This window comes from Papaver somniferum, unplaced genomic scaffold (genome assembly GCF_003573695.1).
Source record: "Papaver somniferum cultivar HN1 unplaced genomic scaffold, ASM357369v1 unplaced-scaffold_76, whole genome shotgun sequence".
Lineage (NCBI taxonomy): Eukaryota > Viridiplantae > Streptophyta > Magnoliopsida > Ranunculales > Papaveraceae > Papaver > Papaver somniferum.
Window position 1 is genome coordinate 836,820 of NW_020650526.1, and position 15,426 is coordinate 852,245.

Genomic DNA, 15,426 nt, shown 5'->3' on the forward strand with positions numbered 1-15,426 from the left:
GGGTAGACGTTTACTGGGTTTGTGAAAACCATGCCCAAACGTGTACGTGTATGTTGGTTCAACATAGTAACCCAAAAGGTTAACCATATGAGCATTTCATATTAATCTTGTTCTTCTTCACCATAACTAGTTCAATTGACTCAAATGAACTAGTTAAAGAGTTGTTCAATTGCTATGAGATCTTATGTAACTACACAAGACACAATTGAAACAAAGATGATTCGATTCGATTGAATCGGCTCGTGAACTTTATAGCCACGGTTTGCATAAAGCATTCCTTAGTAATTTAAGTTTCATGTTTAGAGCACATCTTTAGATCATAACCTCTTAAGCTCGCAAACAAGTTCGCGGACTTAAGACAATAGGTGGAGTTTTCCAAACTCCGCAGAAAATCTCGGCAAAGAGACTTTCGCCAGTTCGCGGACTGAGTTCGCGGACTTGCACGCAAACAAGTTTTTGGAAAATCCCAGCAGAAATTCTCGGTACAAGAACTTCCGTCAGTTCGCGGACTGGGTTCACAGACTTGACAAAGCCAATTCCTCTGGCTTCTCTCAATCAACAAAGTTCGAAAACTTCGGATTAAGGAATACATGGTTATGTAATCTAAACTCTCATTCCAATCATTGAGACATTCTCAGAGGACGTTATATTGCCGTTATTCACAGACTTTTTCGCGTCAGAGCAATTCTCAAAGTAATTGAAACTTTTCATGACTTTCGTCACTAGGTGAAGATAAACTTGATCAAAGCGAAACGCTTTACCAACACATGATTTCGAGATATGGATAGGCGAGATATAGTCAGCTTGAAATATCAAATGTGTATGATCCAGTCTATATAGCATACGACTTTTGTCTCATAAGAAGTAGGAGATAGAAGAGATAGACTTTTAAGTGATAGATAAATTCAAGTCTCCACATATCTTTTTGTTGATGAAGTTCCACGATTCCTTGAGTAGATCTTCGTTGTTGTATGATGAATCGCCATGAAGTCCTTGAGCTCAACTACACTTTTCGATCCTAGTCCGAGACTTAGCTATGTAGGCTAGAAATCAAGACTTATAGTTTTGATCACTAACATTGACAAACATGCTTGAGATAGCAACGCATGCTAGGTCGACCGAGCTATGCCCTAACAGAGTGCATAGAAGGGGGCAGTGTCATTGACGCAATAAGTAGAAGGCAAACCACATACCTGAAAATATTGGAAAATCTTTGTAATTATTTAGATTTTCAAAGAATATTTTTGTATTTTTGATAACAAAATAGGTCTCCCCACATCCACATTTAGGATAGTTGAATCCATAAGAGCTCTCAAAACCAAATCAGCCCCTATAATTCTAATAATAGGTTTCTAAACAAATAAAAACTGGTCTAAATTATGATTAGAAATAAAAATTAAGATAAATTCGTAAGAAAACTTAAAATACAGATCATAAGTTTAGCCTCAAATCTATCGTTCTTCTAGTTCTAATAAGACTAAAACCATCTTTTTCTCCATGACTGCCGTCGACGGACGTTAATTCAACGGTGAGCTTTAACTATACCTAATGTAAGATTATTCATTACATAGATACGAGAATCATGATGCCGATTCAATTTAATTTTCTCGAGTTTTGTTAGTCAGAAACTTAAATATGAAATGGCAGAAACTTCAATCAAATTTTTGTTTTCCTTTGTTTTTTTATACTGATTTTGTATTTGTTCAAAAACTACTTCAAAGGTCCAATTTTATCAAAAGCGTCCTGGGAATGCACATGAATTGTTCGGATTATTCCTTCTTGCAGATGGAGTTTGGACATTTAAGGGAAGGTTGTATGCCCAGTTTGCGATCCAAAGAGAGTACATTTGCATACGTTTTAGTGTGCTCGATGTCATCTTTGCTGCACCCAACTGGTAAGTTTCTACACATTAGATTCCACCCAATATCCTAATTTGTGTTAGGTTTATAACATATCTTATATCTAACAGAGAAGAATGATTGCTTTCTGGATTATGTAGTGAAAAGGGGTATAGACATTCATCTTACAGCTATTAAATCTAACCTCCCAATCACATTGTAGTTTGCTGTTTTATTGAAGTGGAAATTTATGCCGCAAACTTGATACTCATCTATTATAACATCACATGCACTCTTTTTTATGGTAGGACTTTTAGAGGGTATCAAAATTGACGGGGCAAATTTTTTACCATCACTTTGGGGCAGCCAAATCTCAGGGCCGGCCGTGTTGGTAGTTCTCTGCAAAATTTATTCTGAGAACTGCATTCTAATTTATTTATCAGTCTGATTTTGTTCACACTCTTGATGAGTGTTCTCTGCAATACAGTCTATACTTTAACCGGAAGAAGAGCAGATGCTCTTAGCTGTCTTACTATTTCGTATATGGACAAGTCAAACTTAAGGATATTTTCCCTAAGAGACAAAAAAAAATGTTCATAAGTGGAAATAGAATTTATTGTCGACATAAAAAGACATTCCACGAACTCAGCACAATGTCTCCACAATTGAAAACAAACGCCATTACTTCCTCACCCTTCTAAACTAAATACTATCTAGCCCACCAAGTTTGAATGCATAATTCAAAAGTCTCACTTTTTCTCCTTCTATTCTTTAACTAGTACTCATCGTACTTCCGTCAATATGCAAAGTGCAAACCCGGTAACCGAACGACTACTCTTTATTTTCAGCATTTTTTAGTTTGTGTGGAAAATATCAATAATGGTAATCTTAGGTGTTAAGTTGATGGCATTTACTGCAACTTGCTCAACTTGCACCAATCTTATAGAATTGCATATTTCACAAATGACAGACCCCTCTTGCTTTGAGCCTTTCACACTAGCCAGCTAGTTTGTCTTGCTGGTGGGGTGAAGCTATCCCATACTATTCTTGTTTGTTGCTTTGTTTTTGAGTCAGTGTGAAGTGGATAACTGAGAAAGAGAGTCAAACAAATCACTACTCATTAAATTATTTCTTGCTGCATTAGATATTTATATTAGAGTCAAATGTATTTGATTCTATCTTCTCTTTATAAATGGATGCAACTTAGTTCAGTATTTTCTCATCAGTATTGACTATTGAGCTCAAAATTTCAGAAATGGTATTCAGAAAATATGTTATCTGTTTCAGATTCATCTTATTTTCTTATTATCTATCTATAGTTTTATCTCAAAGTTTGATTTCAGATGAGATTGAAGCTTTGAAAGCATTCAAAAGTTCAATCAAGAATGACCCTTTTGGTGTTTTATCTAACTGGACCGATGACACACTTCATTGTCATTGGTCTGGTATTGCTTGTGATGATGTAACTAATCGTGTTGTTTCGATTACTCTTTTCGAAAGTGAGCTTGAAGGGGAAATTTCTCCGTTTATTGGGAACTTATCGAGTTTGCAGGTTCTTGATTTATCTTTGAATTTGTTTAATAGTTCAATTCCTTATCAGTTAGGAAACTGCTTGGAGCTTACTGGGTTAGGACTTGAAGACAATTTGTTGTCAGGTGGTATACCTGTGGAGTTGGGAAAACTAAAGAATCTTCAAATTCTGGCAGTCGGAATTAACCGTCTGCAAGGAAGCATACCGGATAGCATTTGCAGCTGCACAGCATTGACTGGGCTTGGCTTATACGAAAACAAACTCACTGGTATGATCCCTTCCTGCATCGGTAATTTGGTTAATCTTCAACTTCTTTCGGTTTACAATAATACTCTGGTGGGTTCAATACCTGTTTCTATTGGGAAGTTGGGAGCTTTGCAAGCTTTAGAAGTTAGTGTAAACCAGTTGTCCGGAGTAATACCTTCAGAGATTGGTAATTTGTCAGAGTTACAACAGTTTAACATTTTCCAAAATCAAATTCAGGGAAGGATTCCACCTGAATTAGGCAATTGTCAGAAACTTGTGGGTTTGAAAATGTATAATAATCGTTTAACCGGAAGTATTCCTCCTACTTTATCCAATCTTAAATCATTACTAAACTTGACTCTATCACAAAATCAGTTCACTGGAGAAATACCTTTTCAACTCGGGTACCTCAGATCATTGCAGTCTCTGAGGTTGCAATCGAATAACTTAACCGGTATCGTTCCTTCTTCTCTGACAAACTTGAAAAACTTAACATATCTATCTTTGAGCCAGAATGCTTTGAGTGGGAAAATGCCGTCGGACATTGGCTCACTCTATAAACTGAAAGCACTGATTCTTAGCAACAATTTTCTGAGTGGTTCTATACCAACTAGCATCTCTAATTGTTCATTTCTTCTTCAATTAAGCTTAGGAATGAATAGATTAACTGGGCCAATTCCTTTTGGTTTGGGAAATATGCGGAACCTTTCGTACTTATCTGTCAGTAATAATGAAATGTCCGGTGAAATTCCTGAAGACATGTTTAACTGCACAAATCTTGTGACATTGGATCTGGCAGTAAATGGCTTCACTGGTCCATTGGCATCGAACATTGGCAAATTCTCTAAACTTAATATTCTGCGAATCCATACTAATTCTTTTTCTGGACCAATTCCTCCAGAAATTCCGAAGTTAACCCAATTGTTTTCTCTGGAACTGGGTAGGAATAAATTTTCAGGTGCGATACCTTCTGGTTTATCAAAGCTTTCATTCCTTCAAGGGCTGTCCTTACCTGATAATGCTCTAGAAGGCGAAATTCCCACCGAAATATTCGAACTTAAAAATCTTGCTGAATTAAAGTTGCAGAAAAATAGATTCAGTGGTCCTATTCCAGACTTTTTTTCAAAACTTGAGAAGCTTACATACTTGGATTTGCATGGCAACAACTTTCAAGGATCCATACCAAGAAGCTTGCGCTTTCTTAACAGGCTTTCGGTGCTGGATCTTTCTCGCAATAATCTCACAGGAGCTATTCCCGGAACTATGATTACAGGTATAAAAGAGTTGCAGATATTGCTAAACTTATCAAGCAATTTCTTGTCGGGGGTGATCCCCGAAGAGCTTGGTGAGTTGGAAATGGTGCAAGCCATTGATTTGTCTAGTAATAATCTGTCAGGAAGCATTCCTGTAACATTTGGAGGCTGCAAGAGCGTGTTACTACTTGACATTTCTGGAAACACACTTACAGGTCAAATTCCTGACAAGATTTTTCCTCAAATGTACTCTTTACTGAGCTTGAATCTCTCAAGCAACAGATTAAACGGTATGCTCGAGGAAAAGCTTGCAAATATGAAACACATCAGCACCCTTGATCTATCTGTAAACAATTTTACCGGCAAGATCCCCGAGAGTTTCACCAAACTTTCCACCCTTAAACATCTCAACCTTTCATTTAATCAGTTTGAAGGACCTGTTCCAACAGAGGGAATATTTAGTACCATTGTTTTATCTAGCTTGGAAGGTAACCCGTCGCTCTGCGGAATCAAATTTCTCAGTTCATGCAGCAGAGAAAGCCACTCAAATTCTCGTAGCCGGTTCTCCAGAAAGTCAATATTGATTCTTATAATTCTTGGATCCGTAAGTGTAATTCTTCTCATCGTTTTTATTGCCATAATTGTCCATCGACATGCTAACAAAAGAAATCCGAAAGGTGATATGGATTCAGAAAGGCAATACTCATTAACTCCTTCACTCAAGAGATTTGAAAGAAAAGAAATTGAATCAGCAACAGACTTCTTTGATGAAGGTAATGTACTTGGCGTAAGCAGTTTGAGTACTGTTTACAAGGGTAGATTGGAAAATGAAATACTTGTAGCAGTAAAGAAGCTGATTTTAGATCAGTTCCCAGAGGAATCAAACAAATGTTTTGATAGAGAATTGAAGACTTTGAGCTATTTGCGGCACAAAAATCTGGTAAAGATAATTGGTTATGCTTGGGAGAGTGGGAAGCTGAAGGCTTTGGTTCTGCAATACATGGAGAACGGGAACTTGGAGAGTGTTATACATGATAATAGCACAGACAAGTCAAGGTGGACACTCGAGGAGCGGATGAAAGTGTGTATTTCAGTTGCCAATGCAATGGTTTATTTGCATTCCGGTTACGGCGACCCAATTGTGCACTGTGATCTTAAACCGTCGAATATTCTTTTTGATGAACATTGGGAGGCTCATGTTAGTGACTTTGGAACATCTAGAATTTTGGGTGTTCATCTGGATACTGAAAGTGGCATTTCCTTGTCATCTGCATTTCAAGGCACAATTGGCTACTTGGCGCCAGGTATATTTACTCTCACTTATTCCATGATATGGTTCTTTTTCCACAATCCATAAGTTCAGTATTTATGTATATCAACATCAATGCTAATGGTCACTGACAGAACATGTTAACATATTCTCAGAGTTCGCGTATATGAGGAAGGTTACAACTAAGGCAGATGTTTTCAGCTACGGGGTATTACTGATGGAGTTTTTAACTGCGAAAAGACCAACAGGACCCATTGAAGAGAACGGGTTTCCGGTTACTCTACACCAGTTAGTGGAGAGAGCTCTGACAAACGGAGGCGATGGAATTCTTGAATTAGCGGATCAAAATATGAACTTAAATATGTCATCCAAAGGAGAGGAAGAGAAACTAATAGCGCTTCTTGAACTGGCTCTCTCGTGTACCTCTCTTGCCCATGAAGATCGCCCCGACATGAATGAGGTTTTGTCAACACTGATAAAGATAAGTGAAGGTAACATATAACCCAAGACATGATGATAATGTGCAACTAATTTGCACCCATTCGCATATTGCTTAACTTAGCTCGATGGTCTCCACTTTTTATTATTGTATTTTCTTTCAGATTTTGTAACCAAAAAGGTCTCGAAATTCCAAATGGCTTTCCTAAGAGATGTTTCAACAGTATAACAAGCATTTTGGGTTTTCATACAAAAAACTTTAGCAGAATAAAAATAAAACAAAAACAAAAAACCTGAGAGTTTGTTCAAGGAGTTTGTTGCTGTAGGGATTTTAGGCTTTCTATGTTTTGTGTTATTCAAGTGGTGCACTGATATTGAAGGTACTGTGTTATATCTTAGGAGACATACATCCATTATCGTATCATTACACCAGTCACCACCACAGCACAATCAAGACTATTGCGCCCTTCTGGGGATGCATGCAAAGTTCTTGAAAATCTTGTGTCCGACGACATATATATCCTACAGAATGATTTTCTCGCTGACTTCCTCAATGTTTAGCACTTTATAAACGTAGAACCCGAACCCCCTTTTAGTTCATCTGCCTGACCGGTCCATAACTTGCATGGTGATATCATCACAGCCCGTAGCCCGTATAATCACAACATGGCCCTCTAATAGCCCGTATAATCTTATAGATCGGAAGTTCTCTGCAAAAAGGAAAAAGAATAAAAAAATTGCTCGATAAGAAATCCAAAGAAGAAGAAGGGGGAGGAGAAGCAATGTCAAGCGTTTCCGAAGATGTCTACCTTGCGATCCTTCTAAGGGTGCCCGTGAAATCAACGTATGCATGTAAGCAGGGGCGGGCCTAGCAAGGGGTTAAAGGAGGCTATAGCCCGTCCCTAATTTTTGGGTAAAAAATTTTTAATATAGAAATTTGGTCCGCGAGTTATAACCCCAAAGGTGTCACTATCCATATACAAAAACTCCAACAAAACAAATTGTTCACAAAAACCCCATTTAATATAAACTGTTTATATTACCCTTCTAGTTTAAATCACCCCAACAAAAACAAAAATCAACCACACTTTAATTCTTATTATATTGTCACCCCCAACAAATAATAAACAACCACCAATAATCACCGCCGCCACCACCTCCGACCACCGCCAACGCCACCTTCCGCCACCGTCGTCACCGACCACCGCCACTGACCACCGCCGCCACCTCCGCCGCCGCCACTGACCATTACCGCCGTCGCCGCCACCGACCACCACCGCTCTGCCGCCGCGCCCACCGCCGCCACCACCGACCACCACCGCCGCCCGCCGCCACCACCATTGACCACCACCGCCGCCACCGACCACCACCGCTCCGCCGCCGCCGCGCGCCGCCGCCACCGATACTGCGCAATTGCACCACTTCTTCCAGCCACCCTACCATCCAGCACCACCATTGTCGACCACCACCGCCACCACCTCCGACCACCACCACCACCACCACCGATACTACGTAATTGCACCACCAATACTAGCCACCCTACCATCCAGCACCACCACTGTCGACCACCGCCGACCAAAACCAGCACCACGACCGCCCACCACCACCACTACCCAAAAATACGATGAAACCAATTTTGGTTTCATCTTGGTTTCGTGAGAAATCACCTGCAAGAAATTTTTTAAGAGGTATTATACATCTTCATGGATAAAAATACATTGTTGAAATACGATGAAACCGATTTTGGTTTCATCAAAAATAAGATGAAACCATAATTGGTTTCTGCGCTTCAACAGCAATACCACCAGTTATGTCTCAAGACCCATTACTCAGCTTCACCTGGTTTATCTTTCCATCTAGGTTTACAGCAATTCCTCATTGTATTGCAGCACTTCATTCCACCTGCAACTACAAATTCACTTCAAATCCCATACCCACTGCATTACTGCCTTCCATTTCAGTTCAAGCTCATACCTGAACACCACAAATGCTCCATCTCAGGCTCAGTTTGATCTTCAACTGGACCTGCAATATCCATATTAATTCAACCAGAGCAACACCAGTTCCTCCATGGTTTCTGATTATCACCAGCTGCAGTTCATAATCACCACCAACATAGGCATCTCAGTTCTTCTCTACACTCTCAACCTGCAATTGTACTTAAAAACCATTCTCAAGCATCAGCTCAAACCATTCTTCATAGAGAACCAACTCAAAGCCAACACCAGTACCACCTTCTCTATAATATTAACTTCAGCTGCAACCAGAGCTTACTAGCAGCATCAAATGAAACTCGTCACAAGACCTTGTCACTGCAATAACCATATCAAACCCATCACTGCAATAACCATATCAACAATACCAGCAGCTACACTTGCACACTGCCAATCTGAAAGCAGCGGCAGCAACATCTCCTAGCTGACTCTACTCAGCTCCACAATCCAATTCACCACCTGCAATTGCTTCCCATTTCGATTCTAGCCATAATTTTTCTCTATCAAACCTTCTTTTGGACCCTCTCCTTGACCTAATTTCAGAATCAGATTCCACTGTTTCCAGAACAGTTTCTTGTTTCCCTTCTTCCTGTAGTAAAGAAGTTTCATCAACTTTATTCATCCCAAGAGCAGTCCTTAATGTCTCCATCTTTCTCTCAACATCACAACAACACAGATCCATGCTCTATACAACAACATTACAGCAACACAGATCCATGCTCTATGCTACAACACATATTATCAACTGCCAGGACCACCATTGTCGACCACCGCCAACCACCACCGACTAAAACCAACAACATCGCCAACACCCGCCGACGACCACCACCACTGACCAAAAATTAGATGAAACCAATTTTGGTTTCATCATAAATACGATGAAACCGATTATGGTTTCATCATAAATAAGATGAAACCATAATTGGTTTCATCAGAATTCATCAGTAGCTGCACTTCATTTAAGCTTCATTTTTTCTCTAGTTTACAACATCATCTGCTGTAACTCAGCTCTACTTTCATCCTCCGTCTATCCACAACAGCACCATCTGCTTCATTGACCATTTCAACTTAAAATCAGATCCCTCTTTTTAACTCATCAGAGATCCTTCTAATTTGACTAAATCATCTGTTGGTTAAGGTACATTAAACGATAGCTTCATTAGTTAATCAAACTTAAGAAACTTCTGAAACTCGTGCTTGAAAAATATAGACCTACAACTATTTTTCAGTCAGAGAAGAATAAAAAGAGATAAGCAGATACAAGATAACTTTGTTTGTGTTTTAAGGATATGCAAGTAACTGGCTCTATTATAGAGTATCAATATTCGTAACATACTGCGGGTTCCATTGATGTGCACCTCAGATACTTGAAACCTATGCCAACGTACACTGAGAATGCTAAAACATCTACCATTCATTAACTTGCGTGACCTAGACAAAATAAGAATCCTACAGTTTCCTCATAACTAAGACAATTACGAGATCACCAATTCTATATACTCAAACGGATGGATTAAAATAAAAAAGCAGGTTATATATACCTCAGTTCTTTCGTCACGCATCATATTAATGGCAACAACCTCAATAATATTTGCTAGCTAAGCTCCTACCATCCCCTCTGCCATACTAGCGACGGCCATATAATCTACATCTTCAGCATTGTCTGTCATCCTCTTATTATTAGATTTCCACTGCTCCAGTTGAAGTTTATAATGTGCTTGAAGTTTATAATGTGCTTGAAGTTTATATTTCCACTGCTCCAGCTGAACCATGGCAGCAACCACCATTTCCTTGTCATCTACAGCTCCACATTCCACCACTGCGACACATAGCTTCTTAACCCATTCACAGCTCCATAACCTCCACCTGCATCATTTCAGTTCACAAGCCAATGTCATTATCTTCTTTATCCTGCATACCAACCAACACAAGGCTTCAACTGGTTTAAATCCTACCATCAATCCATGGCTTAACCTGCAATTCCAGTCCTTGCGCTAGATCTAACACCACTAGACAACTGCACCTACATCTCTGCCATCAGACCACAGTAACAACAGCAGCATCAACATTACATCTTCTTAAACACCAGTTCTCAACACAACTTGCACTTCTTATTCAATTCCTTCTCTTCACTTCCATGACCACCTCACTGAACTGTAGTACCACCAATCCATCGTCACCTGCAATTTCAATAGCAGCTGAGGCATCAATTTAGTCAACACACAACACCAAAAACTCCATTCATCTTCTTCTCATTCTTTTCTCATTTGAATATGCCCATCAACAACATCTTGCGACTCCAGAACCCATCTCAAATTGAATCGTAGTTTTCCAAGTTCATTAATGCATCATTTCGATCATCTACAGTTCCATTTTCCGCTTAACTGATTTCATTATCACCAGCAGCCACAGCAGCTCATCTTCGATTTCTTCTCATCTCTGTTTCATAATTCCACCACCATCATTCTTCAGATCCATCCTCAACACCAGCGGCCTCATTCATTTCTCGAATTGACAGAAAATCCCTAATTTTTTCTTCAAGAGCACCAACACAAACCCTCAATTTCTCCAGATCCCCATTTCAGTTCATCCAAAACTCCACAACTGAATTCAACAGAAGCTAGCAGAACCCATCTTCACATCTTCTCAATCTAACTCAACTCTGAGTTTTAATTTCTGAATCAACCCCAGGCGAGATGCAGATCCAATTTCTTGCAATCTCAGATTCAACCCATCTTGAATCTTACCAAAGTCCATCATCTCTATCTTACCCTTTTCTCATCTCCCAATTCTCGATCTATTTCTCGATCAACAACAACGATATTTACTCTCAATTTCAGGTGATAAAACAGCGGCAACTGTTGCTTCTTCTTTTCTCAGTTTTAGGGAAATGAATAAGAGAAAACGTCTCTCGAATACTCGTCGTTCTTTTGGTGCAGTTCCATTGTTGCTGATGGTGATGATGGTGGTGGGAGAAGGAGACAGAAGAAAGAAGAAATCAGAGAAGAAGAAGAAAAGGTCGAAGGGTATGTTTGGCTTTTTTAAAAGTAACAAAAACTAAATTTACACATTATTATTTGGCTTGAGGTTTTTGTCCCAGTTTTGTTTGAAACGGTTTTTATTTATTAAAAATAATATGACCGGTTTTTTCTTATCACTAGTTTGTTCACCTAGGGGTTTTGTCACTAGTTTTGATAGAAATTTAGTTTAAATTTCATGTTTAGCTTACATATTAGTTGTATTTGATTTTTAGCCCATATTATGAGGTGATCAAAATTATGTGATGTATTCCAAAAAAAATTTGACCACTAATTATGTGATGTATTCCGATCAAAATTATGTGACGTATGGGTGGATCACTATTTGACCACTAATTATGTGATGTATTCCAAAAAAATTTGCCGCGTCCGACTATTACGTACAATCTAGCCCTACCCAGTGAAGAATCCTGGGTATGTCCCTGCATGTAAGTGTGTTTGCAAGTCTTGGTTTCAAATAATTTCTAACCCTAATTTTGCTAACATGCACCTTAATATTACTACACAAACGAAAAACTTTAATCTCATATTCGAAAGCTGTGATGAACGATGTGTTGGTGAACGTAGAAGGAACAGTAATTGGACAATTAACTCTATAAGCTATGATTCATCGTCGTTAGTGGATGGAAGTGAAATTGTTAAAATGGTGGATTTCCCATTCAATTCACTTCCCGTTGGACCTTTTCGATTCATAGGTTCATGTAATGGAGTGGTTTGCTAACGGTGTTGAGACATTCATTTGTTTTTGTAACCCTGCAACTAAAGAGTACAGGAGATTACTAAGACGACGACATAATTTTTGGAATGACTATAATATCAATATCATCAATGCTTTTGGTTATGATTGCAAGGCTGATGATTACAAGTTAATAAACATGCTAAAACGTCCTGGGACTGATCAGTTACTCGACATCATTGTGTATAAGTTGGGATCAAATTCATGGGAATGTAGCCAAACCGTGACATATAAATTTCCTGATAAGCGACAAACTGGGATTCTTGTTAATGGAGCTTTTCACTGGTTTGGTGAAGCGCGTGAGAAAAACCCATCAAAGTTAATTATTTCTATGAATATCAGCAACGAAAAATTCGACGAAGTGCAATTTCCAAAAGAACTCTTCGACAGAAAGCATTTCCCGATGACCATTGGAGTTTTGGAAGGGTGCCTCTGTTTAGTTGTTACGGTTTCTATGAGTTGCTCTGAGGTTTGGACGATGCAAGATTATGGAGTGCAAGAACTCAAGTTTATACCATTGACCATGGAAGTATTTCGAGTATCCCCGATACCGACTACACTTTGAGGCTTGTGCATTCTTTTGAAAATGGTCAGATTTTAATAAAATATGGCTATAGGTTGGTTACATATGACCCAGAGCCTAAAAGGGGTAAAGAACTGAAAAAAAAATTACTCCCTCCGTTCTTTTTTAATAGGCTGGTTTTGATTTTAGAGAAAATTAAGAGAATCAATCATTCAAAATGGTCCTCATGACACTTGTCAATGAAAGAAGTGAAGTGAAATGGTACATAAACACTTGTCATCAAAAGAAGTTAAGAAAAAAAATAATAAAATTAAAATAAACATTTGACTTTTCCAATTAGGAAACCAACCTATTTTTTTCAAACATTTATTTATAAAAATCAACCTATTATTTAAGAATGGAGTGAACAGTGGTTTATGGATACATGATTCAATAAATTATGTGGAAAGCTTAGTTTCACTTAATTCGGGGACTTATGCCGGTAGAAATAAGATGGTTGGAACATGAAGAAGAACAAGCTAAATATATTTCGTTAAAGCTTTGACCATAGTGGAAACTACACTTAGGCTTTAACATTTTTTTTATTATATGCAGAATTTTGGTTTCGCTTTTTGCTATTTATTTATTTATCTTTAAAGCTTTAGAAATATCTGAAGCCTATAAGATTTGCTTATGTTATGTCTTTTCCTAAGTATTGATCAGAATTAGGAACATCGTACAACATACTATTGTTAAATCTGACTGAACGTGAAAGTTTGTGGTTCCAAATATTGCTAGTTTTGTGGTTCCAAATATCTGAAGCCTATAATGTATAACCCTAGTTTTGTTAAGATGCATCTAAATATTGCTACACTAAGAAAAAAGTATAATCTCATGTTCGGAAGTGACGTGAGAACGCCAGAAGTTCATTGGACAATTTACTATGTAAGTTATGATTCATTATCGTCGGTAACTGCAATTGAAGGTGAAATTGTTGAATTGGCGGGTTACCCATTCAGTTGTGACTGTTACGAAAACATGAACCAAAGTAAATGGATTCGGATAGGAACTTACCTGCGGAAGATCCGAAATCCTCAGGATCGAATGATTGCTGTTACGAGCCTCTTGTTTGAGAATCCTTCTTCGTTCTTTGATTGCAGTGAAGTCTTGAATATAATCTACTAGAGAATATACTACTTGTTCACACCCTAGTCTCCTAGAGAAGTAATGGAAGAGATACTGTTTTTGTTTAAACCCTAAACCTTGCGGCAGTTACACTTAACATAGATAAGAGTAACTTATGCTCTTATATATGCCGTTCAGGGAAGTGGAAGAAGTCGTCCGAGTACTTCTCAGTCAAAACCGATTGGAGAAACTGATTCTCCCACGTCTCCCACATTCAACTATTCAGCCCAATATATGCGGGTATACTAAATGGATTTGGTCATGGGTCGAGATACCTAACCTGACCGACCAAATACTAACATCTCCCACTTTCCCGCATATAATATAGTACTCTCTTTGTCACATTACCAAACTCTTCATACTGGATATAGGGTGTGCGACCTCACGAGCATTACAAAAATGGCAGGAGCACAATGATTAAGTTTTTATCAAACTAACCAAAGTACATCACTTACTAACCTCTCGTTTTCACCTCAGATAATTTGACTACACCCGGTGCAATCTTAATCCCTCGAAGAAAGCAGTATTGTACCCAGACATATAAATTGTATTGATGATTTTCGACAGACGAAAAACGCTGGCCAGCAATGAATCACAATTCATGGTATATCATCAAATTTTCTTCCAAGAAATCCATATCAATCCAATTCAACTTAATAGCTTTCCTAGACATGTATCATATTACGGTAATGCATCGTATTAGAAAACATGCTAAAGTAGCATCATTAAGTATCCTATTCATGACATAAACCCAAGTCAAAGGAGTAAAAGAATTGGATATTAACCAAGTGGCTCACACAGTAACGAAGCAGGGAATCAACCATTGCTCCCACATTTGGTCGACTTAGCACATACAGTATGAGTATGCTATGGTGTTCTGCCACTTAATTGGGAATGTCTTGCGTTAAAAATATACATCATACAAATCTTAGTCTAGTCGCTAAAAAGCGCCTAACATGAATTTCTAAACCCAGTCATATACATAAAGACTATTTAGAAAATCACATTTGGCTTTATAACAAGCTTCATTAAGTGGTGGTCAAACTTAATGAATGATCTCTTTGAGATCTCATCTTAGACATACTAAGGCGACTTATACAGTTTAGAAAAGAATCAAAAAACTGTTACAAAAACAGGTAGTTTTTGAAATACAAATTCCCAAAAACTTCTTTTCTCTTGCTCTCATCTTGCTCGCTATACAAAGCGCCAAGGCGAATCACCTGTGTGAGTAGGCTGATTCTTGCCTGTAGACAACTTCAAATACATGTACACATGAATTGTATATATGAATTCTATATAACATATTTTATCAAGAAAACAATCAATACTCATTCATTCACTCAAAATTAATAATAATGTCATCAAACAATAATCAAATGTTCTACATATCAAATC

General features: G+C 38.2%; 2 protein-coding genes across 2 annotated transcripts in view; both read left to right on the forward strand.

The window, feature by feature from the left end:
- LOC113344351 (LRR receptor-like serine/threonine-protein kinase FLS2) overlaps positions 1 to 6,868 on the forward strand; it is a 51,324-nt gene extending 44,456 nt beyond the window's left edge. The window contains exons 5-7 of the mRNA XM_026588347.1: positions 1,722 to 1,894; positions 3,423 to 6,172; positions 6,294 to 6,868. Coding sequence (XP_026444132.1) covers positions 1,722 to 1,894; positions 3,423 to 6,172; positions 6,294 to 6,640 — 3,270 coding nt within the window. The 3' untranslated portion in view covers positions 6,641 to 6,868. The remainder of the gene's footprint in view (positions 1 to 1,721; positions 1,895 to 3,422; positions 6,173 to 6,293) is intronic.
- Positions 6,869 to 12,312: 5,444 nt separating this feature from the next.
- On the forward strand, positions 12,313 to 12,909 carry LOC113344352 (F-box protein CPR1-like). The gene has a single exon (XM_026588348.1). The coding sequence runs from the start codon at positions 12,313 to 12,315 to the stop codon at positions 12,907 to 12,909; it is 597 nt and encodes a 198-aa protein (XP_026444133.1).
- Positions 12,910 to 15,426: the final 2,517 nt, after the last annotated feature.

Bases quoted from the DNA above. Each gene is read 5' to 3' on its own strand.
- LOC113344352 (XM_026588348.1), top strand. From the start codon at position 12,313: ATGGAGTGGTTTGCTAACGGTGTTGAGACATTCATTTGTTTTTGTAAC.